At 42.2% G+C, this 27,730-nt stretch overlaps 1 protein-coding gene across 3 annotated transcripts in view; it reads left to right on the plus strand.

The window, feature by feature from the left end:
- tiam1a (TIAM Rac1 associated GEF 1a) overlaps positions 1–27,730 on the plus strand; it is a 54,718-nt gene that overhangs the window by 4,002 nt on the left and 22,986 nt on the right. Inside the window, exons 2-13 of one of the 3 annotated variants that reach the window (XM_065962834.1) lie at positions 12,010–12,114; positions 14,800–15,446; positions 16,511–16,797; positions 17,935–17,962; positions 18,074–18,207; positions 18,300–18,531; positions 19,119–19,291; positions 19,892–20,116; positions 21,732–21,917; positions 24,393–24,539; positions 24,736–24,810; positions 27,524–27,694. In XM_065962834.1, coding sequence (XP_065818906.1) covers positions 14,807–15,446; positions 16,511–16,797; positions 17,935–17,962; positions 18,074–18,207; positions 18,300–18,531; positions 19,119–19,291; positions 19,892–20,116; positions 21,732–21,917; positions 24,393–24,539; positions 24,736–24,810; positions 27,524–27,694 — 2,298 coding nt within the window. In that variant the 5' untranslated portion in view covers positions 12,010–12,114; positions 14,800–14,806. Of the gene's footprint in view, positions 1–12,009; positions 12,115–14,777; positions 15,447–16,510; positions 16,798–17,934; positions 18,208–18,299; positions 18,532–19,118; positions 19,292–19,891; positions 20,117–21,731; positions 21,918–24,392; positions 24,540–24,735; positions 24,811–27,523; positions 27,695–27,730 lie in introns of all 3 variants that reach the window. The other 2 variants (XM_020639840.3, XM_020639839.3) reach the window with 2 other exon arrangements.

Here is a 27,730-nt window from a genome sequence, read left to right on the forward strand (position 1 = left end):
GAATCGGAAGAGAAGGAAATTATCTTTGTATGAGCCGGTCATAAACATTGCTACATGTGATAGGATGATGGGACATATTTCGATGTTGTTTTGTTTTAAGGGGACCCAAGTCAAATACTGGGGAGTCCCCTGGGATTTTACACACTGTGTGTGTGTGTGTGTTATTGTTTTTGGCTTTTAGCACAAGCCTTTGAAAATATGAGTAATTGTGTAAGAGACACAGGCTGAACACGTCAGCGTGAACATCGTGTCACTCTGACGTGTTTGCTTTACACTATGTACGTTCATTTGTAATGTCAACCACCCGGTTAAGCAGGACTACAACAGTTGTTGTGTGGGAAGTGTGTGTGTGTGTGTGTGTGTGTGTGTGTGTGTGTGTGTGTGTGTGTGTGTGTGTGTGTGTGTGTGTGTGTGTAACATCAGGTGAATAACATCTCTCTTTGTACCAGACCCCTCAACATCAACCCCCTGTAGTGAAGTAGAAGATGCAGAAAGAGAAGGAGAAGCAGCAGAAGGGGATGCCTCTAATTTGTTAAGGGGTCCAGACGAGGGGGAGGGGTGTCTCAGAGCTGACATGAGCAGGCATGTGCCCTCGTTCATTTCCTATCTTTTGTCTCCTCTATGTCTGCTGATGAATTGGGAGTTTCTTCCTTCCTTCCTTCCTTCCGTCCTTCACTCCCTCCCTTTTTTTCCTCTGTCCTTCGTTCTTGCTGTTTTTTTTTGTCTCACTTCTGTCTTTGCTCTATCATCCCCCCTTCCTGCCTCTCCTGATGTGACAGCATCGCCATCCCTGTCATGTCTGCCCATTATCTCTGATCAGTGTTGCGTCCCAGCCCACACACCGTCTCTGGCTGCCAACTGATGATGTACAAATGCATGTGTGTGAGTGTGTCAGTGTGTATGTACGCATCTACATCTTATTTGATATACAGAAGGTTAGAGCTTAATGGCTGTCAGTGGTGGCACCAATTTAAATGTATAACAGGGTTTAAAATAAAAGACGGAGACAGATGAAAACACAAGGATTCGTGCCGTGCAAAGAAGAAAAATAAAAAGTACTGCGCTAAAGAAATGCAACTTAAAAGGTGTTTAAACATGAGTAAATGCTGAAGTGAGATTTAGTGGGAAGATGAAGCAAGAGATGTTCCCTGAATAGAAAGCTGATGTTACGACTTCAGAATAAGAGAGTGGAAATACATCTATGTGTGAAGTGCTGAGTAGGGATTTAAGAGAGGAATTACTGAGGATGTGCAAAGCATGTCTTCAAAGGTTGTCTTTAGACTTTGTTTGCACCGGGGAGATCGGGCCTTTCTGGGAAACATCCTTTCTTTTTCTTTTTTATCTCTGCCTGGAAATCTTTTACAACCCCTACTTTCTACGCGATTCTGTTCAAGTTTACGTCCACATGACTGTTTCATAAAAGCAGAGGAAACAAGCTACTTAGCCATTGTCTCTCCTCCATTCTCATCTGTTCTGGCTTTCCTTCAACCCCTCAAATTAGTTACATAAAGAGAAAGCTGACCAGAGCCTCAGTGCTCATCACATAGTCACACTTCATGTTCCTGCTCGTTGACCTGGAAGTGATACGGTGGGATTGTACAAGGCGGTCTCAAAAGCCTGCGTGTGCATTTGTAAGTGTGTGCACGTGCAAATATGTATGTGAATGTGTCTGAGTGTGTGTGTGATGTAGGGGGGAGTCGCTGAAAGCAAGAAATGAAGGCTTAAGGCAAAGCTGGGTGGATTTTTTTCTATCTTTGGATTGAGTTTCTTTGGGGATAAGAACCCTGTTGTGCTGTATAAGGTTTCTATCAGACTGTGTGTTTTTGTTTTGTTCCTTTGGTGCGTTAGCCTTTAGACACATGGATGTGCCTGAGTATGTGCGGTCAGATTGCCTTTGTCCTCTCCCCTCAGGCCTGCACTCAGATGTCAGTGAGTCGTGTGGAGCTTATACAGGTCACTAATGTGCTGAGAGGGGAGGCTCTTTTCACCGTAGCCACTCATAGCCCAAACAGTAACCCCCATCCTGAGTCCAAACAAGAGCTCAACGCCAAGGAAATGGACCCATTGACCTAGATCCAATCCATCTGAAAAGAGACGCCACATCAATGTCATGTTGGTGACATCCTTTTTTTCGGTAGCTGTGTTTTGTTTTTACCACAAGACATCAAATTTCAGCTGAGTGGACTCCAGTTAGAAGTTGACAGGATTTATTATTTCTTTTTTTTTGGCTCTTTATGTGTTTATTGTTGCAGACAGTAGACATATTAGGAAGCAGGAGTGAGGGAGTGGGGAAACATGGCAAAGTGCCTAACCTCAGGGTCTAACCTGGTCTGCTCGCTTCAAGGGCTATACCCTCTATATATCTTGCTTTCAATGAAACAACTCGGCTGTCTGTCACCCCAAGAAGAATACTTCCTATGCTAAAGGAAGCAAAATACATTCAAGTAAATGAATTCAAGGTTTTTTGGTCCTTATTGCTCACAAATGGAGATCATATTGAAATATCACACAATGCAGCTTGTGTCCAAAATATGTCCCGATACCCTTGAGGTTAACAACTTCTGTTGTGTCTCTTGAATATTGTACTTTGTACTATACTTTGTTCTGAAGTTAAAGTCACCACAATGTGTCTGATTATTAATACAGTACATTCTACAAACAGGAAATCTATGTCGAAAAGGTTTAGATTCAGAGGTTCAAAGGTTGGGTGAATGATTCTTTGGATGTTTTCACAGGTGTTAAAGCTACATGCAAATCAAGCAATTTGAAGGTGACACATCAGCTTCGAGGAAACTTTCTGACTATTTTGTTGATTAAATGATTGATCCGTTAATACAAAAGACCCATTAAATAATAGTGTGAACAACAAGGCTCCTCTGAGGCAGGAAATTACTGCAGCAGTTTACAGTAATTGAAATTTGAGGAACAATGATGCAATGTTCTAGGCGTTGGTTCTCTGAATCTGTTACGCCTAAAGATGTTGATGATATGTACGTGTGTTTGTGTGTGTGTGTGTGTGTGTGGAGACTCAAATGGAGAAGTAGGTTGTAAGAGGAGGGTGGGTCTTCTATGAAAGTAGCCATGTGATAGTTTGAGACTTCAGTATAAATGTAAATTTGTTTCTGACATTCTACACCTATACCATTCGACTTCACTTAAAGTTGACTAAATGTGTGACTCTTGAGTGTGTTTGTGTTTAAAAGAAACTCAGTCTGAGACTTACATGAAAAGAAACCTTTCTAACATTCTTTTGAGCAGTCTCTAGCGTCTGTTGTCCTGGACTCAGACGCTGCTCAGTAAGCTGCTGTTTGTCTGTAACATTCTTGCCGAACATTTCTTACCCCCATCCCTCGCTGCACTGCATTGTCTCCGGTCTCTTCTTCAAGGGGGTTGCTTTGTTTGCAAGCACTGCTGTTGACTCAGGTGCAGGGATGCATAGAACAAACTTCCCCTTCCAAGCTCTTGCTCCCCTTGTTCTGCCACTTCCTTTTTGTCCCCCTTAACTACCTGCTTGCTCACCTGTGTCAGGTTTATACTCTCATGGCTTCACCTAAATGTCTCCTCTACTCCTATTCTCGGCCGTGATCTTTCATTTTCTCTCTCTTCTCTTCTGAATTCTCCATTTTGTTCCTCTTCCCCTAGCCTGTCCTTGTGTAGTCATACCAAAGCCTCTCTCTTGCTGTCTGGTAGGGAGTAATACAAAGAATTTGCCCAGCCTAAGCAGAAATCTTAATGAATATAGTAATGAGAGTGTTGGGTTGTGTTTTATTAACCGTGTTAGCCTTGCTTTTACAATATCATTACCAGATTAACCACATATCTGAATATTGTGTTATTGCAAAGTTTAAAGGAAACTACAATATCTTTGTGATAATCTTTTTGGATAATAACTGCATGCTGTATTTTTAGTACAAAAAAAAAAGAGCCAGCACTCATTTCTCCCTTGATTAGATCTTTGTTACAGACACTCTGGTGACAAACAAACACACTAACAGGGACAATAAGCTCTCCAGATAGTCATACTGGAGTCATAGCGTTACTGACAACAAACCATGCCTGTTCACATTTGCCCTACTTTGAACTGACACAACATCTATCTCTATCAGCCCCTCAGGACCTATCAGCACCACTCCACCTCCTTACCTCTCATGTCTCCTTCCACCTCAGCACACATCATTCATCTTTCTACCTGTGACCCATCACTCGATTCCACCAGCTCCCCTCTGCTCTAACAGCCTCTCATCCCCCTTTTCAACACCATTATACCTTTTTTTTCAGACCCTCTTGCCCCTCTCATATCACGCCCCTGTCTCAACCCTCCCACCTCAATCCATCTACTTTTGCCTAAAACCCTCTTATCCCCCCCCCTCTCTGTCTCTCTCTGTCTTTTTCTCACTCACTCATCCACCCTGTTATTTTGATGTCCCTTCAGCTGGCACAGAGCGGAATAGCAGGTATTACCCACCAATTTGGCAACATTCACACCTGTCTGTGTTTGTCTCCAGGTGTTGATACGTGTCAGTGTCTTACAAGGTGTTGTATGTTTCAACGTTGCCACTTTCTGCACCAAAAAAAAGTATTTGATGTAATTATTCACATGCCGGAATAAGCTACACCAAAACACTTTTTATCAAAGCTTAAACAATTAGATCCTAAAATTTAGAAAAGGGTACAAAAAAAAATCACCCACAAAAGTTCAGTTTAAGGAAGAGTGTGCAACTTTTTGATCCAGTAGATGTCGCCCTTGAGCACCAGCACGAAACCAAAACAAACTGCTGTTTGGCGACACCTCCGCTTTTCTGAAGCGTCCGCTCTCCTCCAGCCACACACCTCCCACCCCTCTCCCCTCGCATTTGCACGAAGGAGTTATCAAATTGGAACACACCATAATTAAGCACTAAGACTGTCCTTGTTCAAACTTCTTGCTGCACTGTTGTGTTAGCAGGCTAAGCTAGCGCGCTTTAGTTTGCTCGTAGCTTCACATTGTACATTTACACGGAATGACCGTGATCTAATAACGCTTACGTGACGTTCAAATAAACAGTTCTTTTATACGGAAGGGGATGAGCCGGCCGGCCGTTCCGTCCAAGTGTGTCCAATCCCTCTTTATTACTTTATTGCCATGTCAACCAAGTTGAGGGGAATGTGTGTCAATGCAACAAAAAACACTGAACACAAAATAAAAACTCAAAACACTGGGAAACAAATCCAGTGACATTAAGTGATAGGTTTATAAAGAGTTAGCTCTATTTTTTATTTTCCTCATTGTTCAAGCTAATACAATACCAAAGCAGTGTAACATGTTTTGCTCGTTATAAAGAATAATGCACCTGGACAAAAAGAGAGCACTCTCATGTTGGCTATGAAAGACGCTGACTTGCTGCTGTCTAATACAGTCTCAGGTGTGTAATGTCTAATATTGCACCCGCTAGCATGCTTAAGTTTCTTTACTACCTGCAAGTCAGAGTTTTATATCATTGCCCACATACCCTGACATATCCGTAGAATACTTTTCTGTCTTTTTGACGTCTTTCTTTATCTTATTTCTGCACTCCCAGCCGCTCCTCCCCCAGGCTGCGCCTTGCCCTGCAGGGTTTCTACGGTTACCAGCTCAATCTGGAGCACAGTCAACGTCTCGTCCCGCTCCTGCTGGATAATTAAACAACACTTTGGCTGCTGCGCGCATTTTTGGAGCAGCAAATCACCACATGAATATTCAGTTGATTGGTTTGGATTATGAGCAGGGGATTGTCTTTGCAATCACTATTTCATCAGGAAGAATGAGAGAGCGCTGATTGAGAATTGTTGAAGAAACAGGTAGTTCATTTTAGTAACATTTCACAAAAATGAAATCGGAGTTTGCCTCATGTCGTGCAACCTGCTGCACTGCAAGGCAGCACTTGAAAAACAAGAGGATTTCAAGTGGCATAGTAACCTGCAACAGGAGCCCATGGTGGGTTTGATTTCGGCTTACACGCCTTCATCTGCTCCTTCATCTCAGAACAAGCTGGAGAATAGAGTGCTCTGATCTTTTAGTGTAAAAGCCTCACATTAAAATATACATCTCTAAAGATCATAATGGGAGGTTTAAATCTATGGGGTTTCCTGTCTTTGAATTCATACAGGCACTCAGTGATCGCTGAGTTTGCACTAGGCAGCAGCAGCTACAGAGCCGAGCATCAGAAGCTACACAAATTCATTGACTCTCCCAAGCCTCTCACTCAATGGAGGAAGACTGGTGGTAGGAGGATTTTCTTTAAAATATGGTAATCCTCTGACTGCACCGTGCAGCAGAGACAGTCAGCTGAAATCTGAGTTAAGGAGCGTACAGCGTAAGCTCCCAGAAAGACGGAGGAGCGTATTTAATGAAGTTAGTGACACTTGAGGAGTAAAGTGGAGTGAATTGGCCGACACTGAATTTCCAATAGCCTTTATTTTCCCCCCCAAATCCTCTGGTGCCACACAGACTCTGACCTACAATCTAAAACCCATAATATGTGTCTTTTTTGCAGATGATATGCTATAATTCAAAGCTGTCTTTTTCCTCCTGTTTTGAACTATTATCTTTATGATAAATTTAGCTTGGTTTGTCACTCACTTGCACAAGAATTGGCAGTACATATCCTCTCAACACACTCCTAAATCTTTACTCTTTCTTCTCCACGTCTCTGTACGGAGATGACAAATTGAGGGGACTAATGAATAACAATCATCTCATTTCCTCCCACTCCACTTTGTTCTGTCATTTTTTTATGCTTTGCCCTCCGCAGCAACCTCGAAATGAAAGTGCTCTCCAAGAAGGAATTATGATTTGTCTCTCACCAGTTAAAAGAAATTAATGTTTGATTTAAGCAGCAGCCGCGACTCATGCTTGCAGGCACCCTGTTTGTGTGTGTGTATGTGTGTGTTTAAGCTGTGAGAGGGGGGAGGCGGCGCGCGTCTTGTCAGATCCCGAAAGGATGAATAAGAAGCTAATCTCCCTCTCCCAGGGAATTCTTCCAGTGATGTTTCAGACAGTACCGTCTCTGAGGGACTCTGGGAGTGCAGTGGAGTGTGCACTCCCATCTTCACAATGGGATGTTTTCAGAACATATCTGATTGTTATCTCAACACTGTAGATATGATTCCTCCTCAAATGTGAACAATGCAAACTCAGCTTGGTGTGCACATTCAGACAAGCAGGAGTGAGTTTGAGATTCTTATTTGTTTTGACCACTGAGCTTCCCTGCACCTAGTCCTGATCACATGTTCTTCACGCTGTGTTTGTTATCTTTCAGGGCAGGTTTGCTCAGTGTCAACAACAACAGGGAAGCCCCAGTGTACAGTCATTCATGCATGCATGCATTTTTGCAAGTGTGTTTGTGAGTATTTCTGTGGGTGTGTGCGGGGTTGTATGCAAATGGCCACCATGGCAACACTGATAAAACTCTCACCCAGGATTCCAAGGTAGTCTATTTTGACTTCCTTGAAATGCCCCATCCAGAAATTCCTTTGTTTACCCCCCAGAGTGTCAGCCTTAGCGACTTCATTCCCTACTCAAAAGGTGGGAACGGTAACCATTTGAGGAATGCCAAATGTGTGGGAAATGTCCCGAGGGAAGGGTGAGTCCATCGACTGCATCATGTGTTTTGGGACTTGATGGGGGGGGGGGTCGGTTGTGGTTCAGCAGGGGCAGAGAAAGGTCAGAGAGATCAGTAGGGGCTGAGAGCTTCTCAGGTTACAGCAGTGTCTAGACTGGTCACTGTTGTTGCTTCCTTTAATATCTTGTGCTATTTTCTTGTGTTCATTTATTACAAGCCAGAAGTAAAATGTAAAAGTTATAACAGTCAAACCCAAATGATATACCATGTATGTAAGTATCATAATAGAAGTTTGATTTGAACTATCAGTAACATCGTGATAGAGTAACATTTTGAGGACTTTGCATCCTGTGATCAACATTTGTTTGTATAAAAAATATACTATTTTCACTTGGTCTGAAATAAGCGTGGTTCTCTTGACAATGTATTTAATTGTTTCTAGTTGACAGTCTTTCCTCTTGTTGTGTAATACATTTTGACTTAAAAATAATAGCTAAGCAGAAATACTTTTTAATACCATCTTCAAGAGTTGAACAACGGTACACAATGAACATGATGTCTTACAAACACCATGACAAGTTTGACATCAGCGGTATCAAGCTGGTTTGTTGTCATCTTGGAAAACAAGGCAAGTTTAGAGTGTTTGAAAATGTCGCAATTTGTAGTCGATGACTGATTTCAGTATGGCTGCCCCAGCATGCGGTCTAGACTATGACAGGTTTAGAAAAGCACTGAGACAGGTTTTGTTAGACTTCATTCACAGAGCAGCGGCGTACAGTAGCACACATCAGCATCCACGTCACGGCTGCTTTGAGTCTGGAAAGCTGAGCTGTGTGTGTCATGTAGGGTGGAGCTGGGAGACAGGTGCAGAGATGAAAAGATTGGTGGTGGTGGGGGGGGGGGAGAGAGTTGGGTGTGCCTGCTCCATGGCTGTTCTGACAGGCCTTTGGTATTTTTCCAAAGAGTGTGTGTGTGTGTGTGTGTGTGTGTGTGTGTGTGTGTGTGTGTGCGTGCACGTGTGTGTATGTGTGAGTCGGAAAACCTGCTCACTTGAGACTCTCTTGGGATGGTGCAGGTGTGTGCGACCGAAGGTATGTGTGCCTTTGTACTAAGTGTGTGCGACAGGAAACTACCCGCTTGCATGTGACCGTGATTGACGTGGGAGCCCAAAGGTGTCGAGAGCCTTTCTAACGCAACTGTGCTTATGTGGCAATATGAGTTTGACAGCTCCAGTGCAAAACTGTTTCTGCAGTTCAGTAGCATATCTAATCCCAGTATGATACTCAGCCCTATGTCTGTCCATTTGTATTTTTTTTTATAAAGCCAGATGTACTTGTAAAAGATAAAAACCCATTATTTAATCAAGTTGGAAAGAGTTTTTCCCACCCGACATCAGCATCCGTATCGGCCTCGATAAGGTTTAAAATGAAGTATTGGTGAGTATGCCCATCAATGCATCATTCAAATACATCACCAACCAGTAACCAAGTAAATTTAAATGGTAAGAAAATAACAAACAAGAACAGTCTAGACATCAAAATCAGTATTAAAAATAATGAAATGGTATTAAAACATCTCTAATGTTGGTGTTGATCAATTCCGCAAATAAAATATCTGAATGAGGAAAGCGGGCTTACATTTTTTAAGAGTTGTGTTTTTATGAAGATATGTCTGGAATTGTATTTGCGTGTGTTTGTGTGTGTGTGTGTGTGTGTGTGTGTGTGTGTGTGTTTTCAACTGATGTGAGTGGGCATGTCTGAATAGTAATGATGCTCTTGCTGCTGTTGCGCCAGCCATTGTGTTAATACACTCTCTCTCAATGTGTTAATATACTGCGAGACTGAGGGAAAGAGAGCGAATAATTATGTTTCCCCTTTTGTCTCGGCTCCCTCAATTAAGCCCAAAGAGAGGCAGCCAGAGCACATGTCTACTTATCCACTTAAAGCTCAGCAACAATAGGACCCCCCCCAATGTCGCTCTATCTCTCACTCTTCCTCGCACGCACGCTATAATTCTTCATTTCCTGCTCCCCTTGTTTTATTTTCACTTGTTTTAATATAAAACTTCTATTCATAGCACCATACCCCAAAATGTCCCCCCCCCCCACACCTCTCTCCCTTCTGTGTCTATACCAACCTCTGCTCCCTCCTTTCCTGTGAATGTGTTTTTGCCTCCAGCCTTGCCTCACCTCTTAGCTCTATAGGGGTTTAGCAGAGAGTTCTCCCCCTCCTCCCCTCGTTACCCTTCTCCCTCCTCCATGCTTTGCTGCAGGGCACAGGGAGAGGAAAAACGAAGAGACTAAACAATTTCGACTGTACATCGCCAGAGGAGAGGCAGCAGTTAGATGTCCCTTGTGTTGTGTTAGGGAGGATTGTTTTGTTTGTTTGGTCTGTGCGTGTTTTTTTTACTACTCTGAGTTTAGACAGATGTATAGATGGACTATGTGGCTTTTCAAAAGCAATTGACAGTTCATGTTATGGAGAGTTCTAAGTTATACTACCTTCTGTTTGTTTAGAGATTTTACAAACCAAATGCTGTATTTTTGTACAGTAAGGGAGTGTATGTTTGCAGCCTCTTTGTATCATTTCATTTACCCAGACTGTATGAATGATCTATCTATACATCGTTAAGGGTACTCATTTTTGCACATTCCTTGACAACAACAACAATTGATGACCACTTAGCTGTATAAAAAAAATAAGCAGGACTAGCTAAGAAAATATGAAGCATCTGCAAATCACTGTGAGTAAATGTGTTATTGTTAGAATTGTTTATCTTTTGTGTGTTTTTGTTTGTTTTGGAAAGGTGGGTGGTCAGCATGTGGGGTTGGATTAGCCTGGGAAGAAGGAAGGATGAGAAATAAAGGAGGGGGAGGGGGACAATAATGAGAAGAGGAGGAGAAGTATCGGGGTCAAGTTTATGTTATGTAACCACTTCCCACAGCTGGGGGTAACATTCGATGCTGTAGCTAAGCTATATGTTTAGATACATGAATGTGGACCCATACATGGTATGGTGTCATGTCATAGTTGACCAGTGAAACAAAACATTGTGTATGGTTTCGGTGCATTTTTTCAGCCCTTATCTTCACTTCTCTTTTGTCCTTTCCACTTCTCCTTTTAGAGCTTTCATTTCTTTCTTTTCCCAGAACAACAAAACGCTGCTGCTTCACTGCCCCACAGAAAAACACACTGATTATTAATGATTATTGTTTGATATAATCAAACAATCATCTGATTATTATCAATTACAAAAGCAGCAGTTGTCAAAGTTTCGTAAAAATAAAAGTATGTTCATGCCAACTAGATGGAAAGCATGCAATTTTTTGTAGCATGAAACATTGCCAATAAAAATAACTTAACAGATGTGGACTATCTGAACAGACCATGTGCAGATTAACATCTGTTTTGCCCTTGATCAAGCTGCATTTTCTCTATTTTTGTCTTATTTGACTATTTAATTTTTGCATTTTTTTTCTTAAAGGCTTACTATAACACAAACGTATCTGACAGCAGTGTCTGCAGCAATAAGGGCTGCAGTCAATCTCCTAGCTGGCCTCCTTCAGACCTCTGAATTCTTTAACTATCCAGCTGAGAAGCATCGTCAGTTTTTTTTGTTGTTGCTCAGATTCGTGTAGAAAATACAATTTTATCCGGTTGTGAACCAAAATCTGTACAAAACTACACACAAGCATGCATGCTCGCACTTGCATACCTTCGTACTATACATAGCACATTATGGAAATCACAGTCTAGTCTAAGCAGCTCAGGGCTGGTATTAAGGAAAATTAGGTTGTGTTGGCAAGCATTATTTAATTGACTCTTAAGCTGTAAATCATTTCTCCATAGCTGCTTTCATCTTCTGTCATTTCACCAACAGTATGCGTGAGTGTGAATGTGTGTGCATGTGTCTTTGTCTGCGGGGTAACAAGGGGTGTATCCCACAATGTTCTATGCACATGCTTGAACATGCCTGCATGGTTTCAAGTCATCTGTGACATTCAGGGTGCTCTTCAAAGAACATAGGATTCTTTTGGGTGAAATGTCCCCCCCCCCACTCCTCAGGTCTGAGCTGTGTTTGTGATGATCTGTGAGTTTGTGATTAAATGTGTTTTGTAAGCCTTGTATTAACCCCGGGCTTACTGACCACAGTTCTCTTCATTCTCTTTCATCCTGTTTGTTGTTTCTTATCTCATAGACTCCCTCACCGGTGAGCTTCACAGCTTTCCCTTCAAGTTAACTTCATGCGCTTTATGTGACATACCTGGCAGATCCCCTTTCTCTCCCTCGCTGCAGTAGTTTCAGAGAGACCTTTCTGTTCCTTGTCCTATGTCTCCTCTTCTGTGTGCATTTGACACATCGGGTCACTTTGAAGTTTTGAGAGCTTCCCTGTAACACTTCTCTCTCTCTCTCTTCTTGTTCCTCTCAAGGCAAGCTGACACCATCGTTTGAGGATGTGTGGAGGATCATGCAGTCTGTGAAAGATGGCTCCACATTGATGATAAGAAGCTGGTGATGCTGCTGCTTAACTATAGGTAACCACATTTTATACAGAGCAGTCGCTCATTGCTGCAAAAATCTCTGTCAGTGTCAGATTTTGGATTGAATTTTAAGTTGCTCCCTACTCGTTTGAATATCTTTGCTTGTTTGGTTAACATCGGGTATCTGTTATGTGATAGCTCTTAATACTGGATTCAATAATGTGCTTTAACAGATTTTTGACATGTGAGAGAAAAAAAGTTGGTGCGCTGCATTTTGAGCCCACACTGAGAACCTGATGGTGTGGGTTTGACGATGTATGACTCAGAGGATCAACTGATCTGACAGCAGTTGACTCAGCAGCTCCGTGTGCTTATATAACAGAGAGCAGGAGATGGAGATTTGGCAGAATGCAGCAAAAATAATTTGTTTGATAACGTCTGTGAAAATAACTAATGGGAACACCGCTAAGAGAGTACTGAAGACAGGATAAGATGTTTCCTTAATTTTCTGGGATGTGAAGTGCACTCTGCGGTTTCAAAAAGTTAGATTTATCAAAAAGAAATCTTGCATGTTAAAATGTAGGCCTTTGTCGTTGCTTTGAAAAATGAGAATGAAATGCACTCTGAATTCTTTATTAGGAAAACACCGAAACCCACCAAGAACCCCTCTGTGAAATGTAAGCTTTTTATGCTCTAAATACATTTTAAATGAGCTTTATTGTCCCTGTGCTACCCCTTTTCAGTGAGCTGTCCCTGACCGATTTCTAAACATCAGAGTTTAGCTAAATTAGCCAAAACCTGGCAATGCTGTCTCTACCTCATCTGTGGGTGCCTCATTTCATTTGCTTGACAGCTTAACTATACAGAGCATTCAAAGAGATCCCGGATACCTCTGACAAACTACGGCCGGTTAATGGGCAATGAAATGTTACTCACTCATCCAGCACACAGATTGACCTGGTTTTTATAGCAAAAGTGACACAGTAAACATGCCAGCGCCACGGGGGGTAAGGCCGGCTGTTTGGTAATAATTTAAAAGCAGAGTATACCTTCTGGCAATGACAAAAAACGATTCTACGTGCAAACTTCAACAAAAAGTGGGTATTAAAAGTTATTAATTAACAAAGTGGCTATTGTAAATAAACTAAAACATTACCTATTCCGGATCGTTATTTTGCTGAGTGTAACTTTCTTTCCGCAAATCTTTTTTTTCCCTACGAACAGAACCATTATATGTGTATAAAAATACTGTTAACTTCTTACCAAAGACTAAGAAACAGACCCAGCATCTGGTGCCATCTATCTGCTTTTGAAAGATCTTGATAGGCTAACAGCAAACAACACTTAATATCAAAGCACAACGCAAGTAGCGGTTAATTTCTTTCTTATTTTTTTAAAATTTCTACAATCACTTAAAAGCCCATTTCACTCAAGCTGTGAATTCATGAAAACATTTTCGACATTGTCCCGTGATTTGCATGTGTGAACACAAATGGCTGAATCTGTTTTCTCCAGACTTTTTTCCTACCATCCGCCGAGTACAATGTCAGTGTACAGTCAGGATGAATCTGAGAACACAGCAGGAAATAGTCAGGAAAATGTAATGCAAGCAGGGGACTGATGGGTAATGATGTCATTTGAGTGCGGATTTTCTCTGCTTTATACATTTTTAACCTGGTTTATACCTCTGCGCTGAATCCACGCCTAACTATGCCATAGTGGGCTATTACATTGACAGCACTACATACTTGTGCGTTGGTGTGTCTGCATAGTTCTGCAATACTTGGCAGTGTGATTTCTGATGATTGTTATTTAGCTATTTTGTACAGGAAACAAGCGTATAGTATAGGATTCTGAGCTTATATATACCGCAGCGCTTTTCCTTCTGCAGAATTTAAGATACGGCGTTGATTCTGGAAATGTTGTAAATGCTGGAAATAAGATTCTACCCAGTCGACCAATCAGCGGGCTTGTGGTCTGAATCGTTTTGACACGCAGTTACATTTTGGGGAGGTGCATGTCAGGCTACATATGTAGGCTCCCGCACAGGTTCAGGGCTAAGTGAACCTACGGCATATGTTACAGCATGGCTTTGACGCAGAAGTATAAATCGGTGGTCTGTATACTGTTTTCCACTTTGGATTTTGTCCTGCAAGAAACATCTTTATACATCTTTGTGATGTTAAACAGTCACCATTGCAGAAGACTCCGTCTCCTCCTGCACATGCAACCCAGCAGAGTCCCCTCACCTAACATAAAAAATGTCAGCAGTCCATGAGCGGGGACTATAATAGCAGCTTTGTGTTTCCTTTTAGGTTTGCCTTACATCCTTAAAGAGAATCATTGAATAGATGCATGCATGTTAATAACAAAACCAGCTGACGGATATATTTAATTGTTTGCATTGTGTGCCATGAAGTTTATACCTTTTATACCATTCTCTCCATTCAAACACAGAAACAATATGTCAAACCCTGCTTTAAAAAGTTGTGTTAGGACCTTGGTATGAGAGTGATGGCCTAATATGTAACATAACTAATATGAATAGCCCTTTAATTTTAGCTCATATGAGTCGTGTTCAAGTTAATATGTGCAAACATTAGATTGAAAAGTGGCACAGACCAAATCATTTACAGAAACATTTATGTCACTACTTTCTAAGTAAGAATTATCCAAAGCCTAAATTAAAATAATGGTTACATATGTGTGTTTCACAGATTCCTCTTCATTTATTTGCAGTTGAATCATGGGCAACGTAGAGAGTCAGAATGGGGACAGCAGTTTCTACGGTGATGTGACGGGACATCTCTCGCGTAAACATACGTCCCGGTCACTTCGTCTCTCCAATAAACAGCAAATCACACGACGCTCACGACACTCTTCTTCAGTGAAACAAGAACACAGGAACTCTGAAGCCTCAACCCGTTCCTCCAGCACCCCGAGCATCCCGCAATCCTTAGCAGAGAACGGACTGGAACCTTTCAACGCCACTGATGAGTTTGGAGAGTTCGGCATCAACCCCCACTGGACTCAGCGTGTCGCTATGACAATGAGGCCAGAGTCCTATCAGCAGGACGATGACCTCTTGGCCACACCCACGCCTGAGACCTCAGAGGCAGACACCGTGGCTCAGGATGGAGGCGAGGACTCCATGGGGGAAGGGGAGGGGGACGTTATTGGAGAAGAAAGGTACCTTCAGCGGATGACCGAGGGTCCACGGGAGGGGGGGAGTTTTAAAAAGAAGCGGTCCAAGTCTGCAGACATGTGGAGGGAGGACAGCCTGGAGTTCTCTCTGTCGGACCTGAGCCAGGAGCATCTGACCAGCACGGAGGAAATGATCGATGGGGAAGAGGAGGAGCAGTTCACACACCCTAGAGCAAGTGCAGGTGAGGATTGTAAACACACACATATTGGTGAACAGACTACTTTTTTTAGACAGAGAAAACACATGTTCAAATACACACATGTAGTTTTGAGAGATACCTTCTATCCCTGTGATACTTGTGCAATATTTTTTGTTATAGGCCATCAGTACACTGAAGGAATCCTACACAGAAACCAAACAGTACTAGAAAAGGGTTAGTCTATCCCTGCTCCTCATGGCGTCGTGTTTGCATTAAAGAGTGTCTGTAAATAGTTGGTTTCTAACAGTAATACCGCCAAATTAAAATTATCTAAATCTCAGATGACAAAATAAATTGCATTTTGTTATTAACACAGCACACAGTATTTTTGGCGTATCCATAACTGGTATTGTTGTCTGAACAACTGCAGTAGTCTTTCAAATCAAATCATACCTTTCCCCCGAGAAAGGAAACTACAATTGTCAATGTATGGACGTTATATTTCCAATTTTGTTCAAATGAATGGTGACAAAGTTCCATATGCACTATTGTTGTATCTTTGCATGTGTTCAGGGGTGTGAGCTTGATTTGATCCACTTTGCAGTTGATGAGGCTGGTGGGGAAAAAAAATCGCAGACACTCAGAGCGAGAATTTGTGAAAATCTGTTGATTGAAGGTTCCCGCTCTTCCATCGGCTGCAGCACTTCAGTTGATCACAGGGTTGTTAGCTTAACACACACCGTGCGGAAGCCCCTGGATTTCAGTGCAACAGCAGGCGGTAGCTGGTGACTTTACTGCAGAAGGTGTAAGTGCTGCCCCAGGAAGTTGGCTTGCTGGGAATAATGGATGGGCTTGCTGCACATACACACACCTACACACACACTGTTCACTCACAAATTCACACAGATTCACAGGAGCACCCAGACACACATGGAGAAGGTTAATTTACACGTCAAATCTGGCAAAGCAATCTGACAGTAATTGACAGTAATCAGAATACACTACCCTCAATTCCCTCATTCAAACACGTATTTACACACTGCTCTGCAATGTCCACTTGTGTGTGTGTGTGTGTGTGTGTGTGTGTGTGTGTGTGTGTGTGTCAGGTTCCGCTGAAAGGGCATCGTCTCTTGACCATCTGTGCAGCCAGCATAGTCCTGGCCTCAGGGGGCAGAGGAGCCGCTTTGCTAAAAACCGGAGGGAGGCCGAGTGCGATGGAGATGGAGAAGGGGAGGAGGGCTTGATGTCTCCAACTGAGGAGGACTGCGGCGGTTATGGAGCATTCACACTCCCTTGCAGACGCTCACACTGCCTGTCTGAAGGCTTGGCAGGGCTGGGCATCCCGTCTGCACCGCGCCCTGCTTTCCAAGGACGCCGTGCACAAACTACTCAGGTTAGAGCACACAATATGTAAAAAAATGTACACAACAGACAAAGTGGCAATCATGTAAAAAAAAAAAAAAGTATATTTTTCTCTGGTTTCCTTACCCATTTCATTCTTTCTTTATGAAAAAGAGATCCTTTGATTGTTTTGATAGCTTTGTGTAACTGTAGTGCCTAGCAGGTCATGTGTACAAGGGGACACTAGAATCACACAAGAGATTTAGGTTTCCTGTGCGCTAATACTCTTCTGATATGTGTCAAAGTTTTCCTGTATGTGCACCCAAGAGTATATTTATGTAGTGGGGAATGGGATTACGAGGAGACCGATCGCAAAAATGCTGTGGGGTTACTTGTCCAACACTGGCCTGGTTTCTAAATTCCCCCTCCAGAAATTTAAGCATTAAAGCAGAACATCTTTCATGCCCTAGACACTAACCACAAACACACACACGCACACGCACACACACACGCACACACACACACACACACACACACACACACACACACACACACACACACACACACACACACACACACACACACACAGAGTCCTAACATGCATAAATATAAACATGGAGATGTATGGATGTAATGTAGAAGCTTTTCTTATGATCTTACAAAAGCACATTCACCCAAGGATAACAGAGAAAGCAGCCAAAAGAAAGGTTGCCATTTATGAAGAGAGTACAGAAGAAATGAACCCGGCTATGCTTTCAACTCTTTTCCCCGAACACCCTAAGCACCTTTGGATGGTGGAGCACCCTAAGTTATCATTATAAATTCATCCAGCCAGGCTAAGGGGGTTGTTAGAGAGGATATAAATAGATCCACAACACTGCAAAACAAAGAGAAAAAGACCAAGGGAGCCTCAGTTTGGTGAAAGAAAAGAGTCAAAGCACAGAAAATATTTTTGTCTAAAGTGAAAAACGTCCTTTAAGCAGAAATGCATTTAAAAAACGTGCACATATTCTAATGCACCAAGCCTCATGGGTATAAATATACACAAATATAAACCCAGAATCAGGTCATGTATGTGTATACCTGGAGTGTCACTTGCTTATGTTTGTGTGTGTGAATATTAATTATTAGTTTCTGTATATTCATACATAATGCATGAGTAAATGAGTTCTGTTTTTCTTGCTGATAGGATATCTCTGGTGTTTTGGGCGAGGGAAGTGAGTATGGCGACAGTGGCATCGATGGTGTCACCACGGAGATAGATGGAGACGGAGAGTTGGTGTCAAGGCGCTGCAAGGCCATGTCGGCTTCTTTCTCTGTGTATTCAGCTACCGAAAGCAGCGTTTTTAACGGGAGCGACAGCGGGAGCAGCAGCGCAGGAGGAGGAGATGGACGAGGCGGTGAAGGAGTCAGGGGAGGAGTTTATGAAAATTTCCGAAAGGAGTTAGAAAATCAAGCCTGGGTGAGTCCCTCTGTTTGTATGTTGTATTTCTGGTTTAATGTTTAATCCAACATGTTTGTTAGAATTACATTTCACCATCTCTTTCTCTTTAGACACATCATGGTCGGGACTGCACGGAGGAGGCTGGCTCCGCCGTGAGTGACGAGCAGAGTAGCGGCACACTGAGCAGCGCATATCCATCAGACGCTCTGATTGGCTGTGCTCAGGGAATAGTGAGGAAAGCAGGGGCTCTGGCGGTGAAGAACTTCTTGGTTCATAAGAAGAACAAGAAAGTGGAACCAGCAACAAAGCGCAAGTGGAAACACTACTGGGTCTCTCTGAAAGGTGTTGCATTTACTACAAATACTATTATGTCTGAGATATTTTTGGATTTCAACTCATATTTGCAGATTACAATGCAAAACATGTGGATGTATAATGACTAAGAGAAAGCAGCTGCAGGTTTATTCTCATTTTGATATAGAAAGTGGTAACATGGGTAACATTTTTGAGCTCAGGATAATCAGGGACATCTCAGTGTAGTGTCACTTTCAGATAAACATCTTTTTCTGACCCCAACCAGTATAATCTCTTACTCTGTCTCTCCTGTTAAACTGTAATCACATCAGTCTCTACACAGTCTGTGCCCTTGGTTGTCACCTCTACTCTCCTCTCTCACCCTCTTCTGTGTGTGGTCTTACATTTCCACTACTCAGCCTCATCACAATTTAATTTTCCGGCGGCAACCGTGTCTAATCCAATCTCATCCACAAGATACAGCATCTGCAGCTGCTTTCTGCCTGCATCCCATCCTTATGTCCGTTATATATCATAGCAGTTAAATGTTAAAGACCTTGGTTGGCTAGTTGGTTTGAAAAAAAATCATAACTTCTGCCTGTTTTTTTAAAATATTAATTTTCTTTGTTTTTCAGGCTGCACTCTCTTTCTATACGAGCATGACTGCCGTTCAGGGATAGACCACAACAGCATCCCTAAACATGCACTGTGGGTGGAGAATAGCATAGTCCAGGCTGTCCCTGAACACCCCAAGAAAGACTTTGTTTTCTGCCTCAGCAACTCAGTGGGAGACGCTTTCCTTTTCCAGGTGAGAGACACATGTTCTTTTAAACATCCATGGAAGATTCAATATGAAATAAAGGAGACAGAAGATGAAATGTTTGGTAAAAATCATTGTTTGGGTGTTCAGTTCTTTCTTTTTTTTCACGGATTGAGCAGCTCAGCAATTGAGAAAGAGTTTGCTTAGAATAAGAAGAGACTTTGCATCCCCTGGGAAATGTGTGATTGTCTGTGTATGGCACACAACTATGTGACATTTAGCTATGTGTGGGAGATAAGCCAGTCCTGTGACTGTGTGTTTGTTCTATGTCTGACATGTTTAAAGGCCACACTGTCATTCTGTGACAGTGATCCACCACACCGACTATTGTGTAACGTTAAAATGTGTCTATTTATATTCATGGCAGCTGTCTACAGTGACATTAAATCAGTGAATGGAAAGATTTGTGGTAATAAATTGATGAGATTATAATGACCACCCTCTGGCTACGGCTAATATTGGCAACAATTCTTATAGCTGTAATTTTATTCATTCTTTTCCTCCATGTTTTCCCCTGTTTAATTTAGTTCTTTATTTTTAGTAGGGGATAAAATCACAAATTGTTTTCCCCTTACTTTCTCCTGTCAGACGTCAGGCCAGACCGAATTGGAGAACTGGATCACAGCGATCCACTCTGCGTGTGCCGCAGCCCTGGCTCGGCAGCATCACAGGGAGGACACGGTGCGGCTGCTGCGAACCGAGATCCGCAAGCTGGAGCAGAAGATCGACATGGACGAGAAGATGAAGAAGATGGGAGACATGCAGCTGTCCACCGTCACTGATGGCAAGAAGAGGAAGACCATACTGGAGCAGGTATGTAAGCTGGGTTATTACTCAGGAAATCTGAAAAGGAGTGAAATAGATTAAAGCTGATTTTTATACATTACCATCAAACAAGGCAAAACACAGGAATCAAATACGAACACAAAAAGATGCAAGAGAAGGAGCAAGAGTCTTTTTATAGTATCAAACTGCAAAAGAGTAAGACTTCATGTACATGTGATGCTGATGTGAACCATCTCTGTGATCACATATGTTGAGCACCCTGCTGAGTGACTGTAGCTTCCTGTTGAGTTGAGTGAAAACACCTAGGGGTCTCTACAGATGCACATCTTTGTACCTTATGAACTGCACTGCATGCTCTCACACACCGAATCTCTGCACAAAATCATCTTTGCTACACGGCGTAATGCACGAATCTCCCAGACAAATGCTCTCGAGGAGCACTTGCAAAGACAGATGGTTTCAAATTTTCTGACTGGTGCCCATTATAAACACATTCAAGTGCAGTGCAATGCAGAATATTCTGCATAACACATGTTAAGACTCATGCGATGCACACATTAGCAGGCATGTGGACACCAAAATCTTTGGTTAATCCTTCTTTATTTGATAGATGTTCTGAAACAAGTCACAGCTGGAATGTCAAACTCTTCTTACATAAGGTTTGTTAACTTTCAGTGAGCCTTTAGTTTTTTTTAAGTACGTCATGCATGTCTGGAGCTGAATGTCAAAGCAAACATATGTAAACATTGCAAGAGAGTTTAAGAATGTGCCCAAAAGACAATAGGCCTCCTTGTTTCAGAAAACCTCCGACTCTTTGTATGTGTGTGGCAAATGGCTGATGGCTAACAAAAGAAAATAGGACTACAAAAAAACCCCAAAGAAGTAGTCAATCTCAATCAAGCAAACTATTTCCCATTTTTGATTGCCTCTGTTAGTACAGTAACATTCACTAAGATTTAGGGATCAAAGCAGCGAAAAGCCTCGGTGACTGATTGAGTCGTTGTAGATCAGAATCTGGAACCTCTTCAATCTGATAAAACATGCTTACATTAATAAACAGGCATGTGAGCTATCTGAAACTGAAGAACCAAAGAAAGAACATTTGCTCTCATTTGTCCTGGAACCGAAAGGTACAAGAAGGAACCAGGAAAAAATGGTTAAGTCCAGATTGTGTTTCATTTCAAGTGTTTGTGTGTGAGTGTGTGTGTCTGTGTGTGTGTGTGTGTGTGTGTGTGTGTCACCGTGTTCCACCTCCCACGGCCCACCCTGTGATACATTGCACATAGCACAGCAGGTCGAGGACTAGTGGGGGCTGTGTTGGTGAGTAATACCTCTCCTCAGGGGCTCCAGCACTCCCACATCTCACTCCTCTGAAATGACCAAATAACAATCCAATAAAGAGGGATCTTAAATGCATATTTTAAATCTTTATTTATTCTCCAAAAGGACACTGAGGTTTCCCCCATTTCCCCCCAAAAACACAACAAACAATCAGAATGAGTGACAAAAAGCACTGTGATCCATTAAAAAATCCATTTATTTATTTATCACTGTTATGGGTTTTATCAGATGCCATATCTGGAGAGATTCCTTTGATGGTTTCTAAATGAATCACTCTTCACTCTTGTTTCTCCTGTGTCAGATCTTCCTGTGGGAGCAGAACTTGGAGCGGTTTCACATGGATCTGTTCCGCTGTCGGTGCTACCTGGCCAGTCTGCAGGGCGGCGAACCCCCTAATCCCAAACGCTTGCTGGGCTTCGCTTCCCGTCCCACCAAGCTGGCCATGGGACGACTGGGCATCTTCTCTGTGTCTTCCTTCCATGCACTGGTACGAATAGAAACGTCCAAGCACTTACTCGCCCCGAGCACACACACTCTTTGTTACTAATTTCTGACTTTCTCTCACTTCTGACTCATTCCATACCTTTTGATAATTTAACTCCACTTAATCCATAAATCAAGTGCTGTCCTACGTGTTTCTACACGTTCCATTACATTGCGTGAGAGGTTCCCAATTCCTGACCCCAAATACCAGCCCAGCTTGTAAAGTGGGTGTGTTTATCTGGCAGTGCAAGCATCTTGTCACATACTGTACGCCTACTGAAAGCAAGAAATTCTGCTTGCCTGACAAATGTGCAAACTAAAAAGGCATTGCATGTAGCCCGAGGATAAAATTGACTAAAACTTGGGTTACATAAGAGCAAAAAAGCAAAAAAGAGAAGGCTAAATAATGAACATCCTATCACTAGTGCGGCACACTAGCTGCTAGGTAAGACTTGTTTTAAAATCCTACACAGCTGTTCTGAAGATGCTGGATGCAGATGTATTGATTTGTTTTCATTTATCTTAATCAGCTGGGAGCAAATAAAAAAAAGAAAATGGGAATTTGTCAACTGTGATCTAAAAATAGCTTCTAATAAGCCAGAGAGATATAGGGCGAAAAACGAAGGTATTACTCATGACACAGACTGGTCAGAACAGAAGTGAGAGGAAGGGGACAGAATTCTGGAAAACAATTTGTTGACAGCCATGAGAAGGAATTTTCTGCACTTTTCTTTAAGCTACAACAAAGACAGTTTGCCAACATGCATCTACAGTCTTAAAATATATTTACTGTTATGTTACTGAAATTCCTTCAAGAAAAAGCCATTTGTTTTTTACTTTTATGTAAAGAAGTGCCGTTTAAAACAATTCAGAGTATGCTAACTGTAGCTGCAACATCATTGGTTTCAATCAAGCCTCTGTCTTAATGCTGCATTATTCAGTTTAATGTTGTAACATTTATTTTTACTTCTCTATTAAAATTCTGTTCTCAACTGTGACAAATCAAATTCAAAGCTCAAGAAAACTAGAACCAAACACATTTGTTTTCACTTCAGAGAGTCGCACAGTCTTTTTATTCTTTCAGTGAAGTTTGGCTCCTTGTAAGGAAATCTATATTTAAGATATGCTCAAATTTACATAACTGCTCACACACTGTCATCACCTCTCACATTCAGATCATTCTCTTCACAAACTTCCCTGATGTTGACTGCTATAGCCTGTGGCTTTAAGCCTAATCATTAGCTCAGTGCTGTGCAGTGTGCACTATGCTCATGTTGTCACCTTTGAGCATTTCAAGAATGTACAGAATGAAAAGTTACCAAAGATGGAATGATATATATGCTGCTGTGTATCACGTTTACGCTCTGTCAAATATCAGCCAGGAAACAAAGAGCAGAGAGGAGAAAAGAAAGGTGGAAGAAACATTTCTTTAGAGCAGTTTCATACAAACAGTCATTCGGATATCCCAAACGCACACACACATTCCCAGAGACACACAACATCAGAGGTTTGTGGTGTGTGTGTGTTGTTTTTTTTATGTGATTGGTGGATCAATATGAACTCTGTTAGTAAGCTGCCATCCCTGAGGCACTTTCCCACAAACAGGCTTAACACTCTCTGCTCTGTTGACCCCCCCCTTTTTTTTACTGCCTACACCCTCACTTCCTTTGTCTCTCTCTGTGTTTCCGACTGTGTCTCCTGTATTCTCTTCTTCTTCTTATCTTTCTTCACACATTTCTCTATCTCAAACCATCTCTCGTGTTTTTCCGCACGTTACCTCCATGTATAAACCCTATTATTTTACGAGTCTTTCGTTATGCAGATTAAGACAGATACACACATACATTTCTCTAGCAAAAGATCACCATGGAAAATTAACCACAGATGTATACATTAACAAAATAAAGAATACAATTAATTATTAAAGGTTTAAACTTTAAAAATCACCCAATTCACATTGCCTATAGCAAAACTGTCTTTAATACAGCTCTTTATTCATCAGGATTGGTATTACCCATGACTCAAGTGACACCACAACACAGTTAACTGTACAGATTCCTCTTGCGTGCTGCTAAGAAGAAGAGTCTTGAGGACAGTTTGACCTATAATGTTTGACATGTGTTTGTCTCACGAGCAGTGATGGGTGAGGAGAGCAATAAGCACGCACACTATCGCGGTACGTGCTTGTGTGCACATACATAGAACACACAAACATACATACATGTGCTTAAAAGTATGTATCAGTGGACAATATAGTGAGTCAGAGCTGCTCCCATAGCTGAGTGACTCAATGTGAATTAACCCAGAAATGCCAGGAGAAGTTCCTTGTTCAATGTGTAGTGGGTCATGAACGAGGCTAGAGGTTGCAAGTGCTCAGTAAGAGCCATTGGTTTACACTGAGGAGCTAGAAATGTATAATTTAACAGAATCATGTCGCGTCACTGTATTGCCTATTTTCAATTCACGTTTTCTGTCTCAGGTGTCAGCCCGTACTGAAAGCAGCCTCAGGAAGCGGAACCAGGCCATGCCTCGTACCTTCAGTAAACGCCGGAGCCGGTTCTCCTCCCTCTGGGGACTGGACACCACCTCAAAGAGAAAGACCATGGGGCACCCTTCAATCAACCAGGTTTTCACAGTCACACTTCCGTAGCTATAGTTTGGAGACAGTGCCAGAGGATGTTATGTGTGTGCAGTTTGCAGGTTAAATAAATGTTCAGTGTTGTTGAGCTGTTATCAGATGTAATTATTGTTTAGTTACTCCTCCATATATGACGTATTAGTATGCAGCCAGCTGTAATGAAATGTTCTCTGCCTGGTTGCAGGTGTTCATTGATGGGATGGAACCAGTGAGAAAGCCATTGGAGCGCATGTTTGAAGACTCATCCAGTGAGAAATCGGTAAGAGTCAGACATCTTTACCAGACAAAAGTACCAAATATATACAATTTCTCATGGATCATAACAGACCTATGTCCATTCTTGAAGTTATATCTGCGTTTTCAGTGTTCAGTGAACCTTAAACTTGAAGCTTGATTAAAGTACAGTAGACCCAAACGCCCTTTTAACTATGTGTTCTCTGACTACTGAAGCCAAAGCAAGATGAAAAAGGCATCACATAATCTTCCAAAAGTTGAACAGAGATCGACAGCTCAAGTAGCTGTAGGCATATCCCTTGTCATTCTTTCTCATAAGTGAACATTGAAATCACTGTTATATCTGATGAAATGTTGTACTTCTATAATGGGTTGTGTTCTTCTTTAGACCCAGAGGCCAGCTACATTTCTAGATTATTTTTTTTTTTTGCTTAACTGAGATCCTTTTGGTGCTCTTGCTCTTCATTTGGGGTCGTCTCTGGGAAACATTCAAATCCTGCACCCTTCTGCATCACTGAACATTTCTTTTGAGGTCATTTCAAACTCCTGCTTAAATGTTTTCAGACATACACTTCCCTCCTAGCTGGAGATGAAAGGAGAAATGTAGTCTGACTGTTAAATTTTTAAAAGCTGAAGAATCTTTTCCTCAATGCAATCAGGTCATCATTTAGTTCATTTGTGTTAAATGAACAAACCGTTTTGATTTACTGACGCTGTTCTTTCTCCTTGACCAGTTAACAAATTGTTTGTTTCTCCAGACTTCTTTCCCCTTTCTCTCACTTCTGACCAGTCTGTGACATAAGCACAAATAATACCTTTGTTTCTGCCCTCTACCTCTCTGGCTTATCAGAAGCTATGTTTAGATCAGAGCTGACAGAGTCCCATTTTTTTTTTCATTGGCTCCCAGTTATTCCATCTCTGTCAGCATCACAGAATATCGACCTGGGGGTATATTTCTGTCAGATAATCCCACTGGGACAAATTTGATTTGATATGTTCAGATCATTAGCTTTCTGATGTTTCAACAAATTACACAGACATTTGCTTCCAAAGGACCAGGCAGTTTCACACCATCTGTGCTCCAGTGTGTCTCTGTGGTATTGGCCACATTTAGAGACAATTACAAATAATGAAGAGAGAAAAATAGACGATCCAAAGCTTCCAAAGAATGTAGGTTTCTGGTAGCGCCTTATCACAGCCTTGTAAATGATAAATTAATCTGAACTGTGAGGTCCAAATACTCATAGGTTGGGCAAGGACAAGCATGGGGGGCTCCATATTTTATGAGATCTGGTAAAAGGCAGCAGAGATGAGAAGGGGTGATGGAGAGAGAGGCCTCAGAAAATAGAAGAAAACTCTGCAGCACTAACCCACTCTGACTCCGAGGGCCCCCAGTGGCTCTATGAGAGATTGATTTCCTTCCACCCACGCCCCTGCTTCAGCTGGCAGGCTATGGGATGACATTAAAGAACTGCATCGGATGCAGCATGCTTCAGTTGGTTGTGAGACGGAGCTGGAAATGCTGCATCAGAAGCACTGAGCATCTTCAGCAAATGTGTTCCACGTCTTCACATCTGATGGCTTTCACTCTGTTTGTTCTGGGGAATCCCACGGATGGCAGAAAAAAATGGGGGGGGAATGAGGGGAAAATTAAATCTAGTACTCTGCCTAAGACCCCCCCCCCCCCCCCCCCCCCCCAACCCCCTAAGCAGAGGCATCCTGGATGGGCCAGGAGGGGAGCCAGATGGTGCCAAGCAGGACTGTGGAGTTCAGGGAGTTAGGGGGAGGTGCTAGTTCTAGGCCCCTGGTCTCTTTTCTGAGAAAATGTGTGTGTTTTTTTATAGCTATGTTTTGTTTGTGCTTGTGAACATGTGCGTTTGTTTGTGAGTACAAAAGGGTGCTTTTGCATATTTTTTGCTCCTTCCGTCTCCTTCTCTGTTTAAAGTTCACTCACACAGATTGAAATAAACACACAGACACAGAACCACACATAGATCTTCATCATGTTCATCTAAACAGGGACCACCAGGGCAGATTGGTAACAGTCAGCAGATTGTGTGGCGTGGATGAAACATGGGGAGGAGGGATATGATGAAGTGATGTATGGATGGAAGAAAAAGGGTACCAGAAGGAGAGTGAATGGGGGGAGGATGAAAGAATAAATGAGTTGATGTATGCTGTTACCTGAAAGGAGGAGATAAGGTATCAGTGACAGACAGCGTGAGGTCGAGTTGAAAAGACGAGCGTGACAGATTCTGAGCGAGAGAGGCTGAAGTGGCTGCCAGATTGGCAGAGGTCAGACTGATGGGCTTAAAGGTTACAGATGATAGTTTGGACAGAATGCACCCATATACTTGAAACTGCAAAAGCACATACATATTGTCTGTAACAAACACCAAGGAAGAGACACAATTCTACCAGGAGGCTCTCATCAGCATAAATGAATTAGATTCTGTAATCAGATCTCCTGCTGCTTTCAGGGCCGGCTTCCATCATATTAGTCCAATCAGTCCAAGCAAATCTGGTTTCTTTTGAGGACAAGATGGGAAATAATCCTGAATTATGCAGATTATTACATGATTTCAGATATTCTCATTTTGGATAACAGAATATGAGGCTAAAAGGTTTTTAAGATCACACTGAATTTATTGTAATGTGCCTTCTGTTTTCACTGAACACGCGGGCTACTCAAAGATGTATGAACCCCTGTTTGAGCCTATGTGGTGATGTGTTTTCAGAAAGAGAAAGAGGACTCTGTGAAAAGTCTTCCTCAGCAAAACACAGACAGTGACATCTGGGTTCCTGATTACCTGACTCCCTCCTGGGTGTGTCTGCCCAACAATCAGCCTGTCCTGGCCATCGTACAGCCTGGTGAGACAGCGCTGGATGTCCTGAGCGCTGTCTGCAAGGTGAGCCATTAGCAACAGCAAGAACACACATTACAT

This window comes from Labrus bergylta, chromosome 14, assembly GCF_963930695.1.
Source record: "Labrus bergylta chromosome 14, fLabBer1.1, whole genome shotgun sequence".
NCBI lineage: Eukaryota > Metazoa > Chordata > Actinopteri > Labriformes > Labridae > Labrus > Labrus bergylta.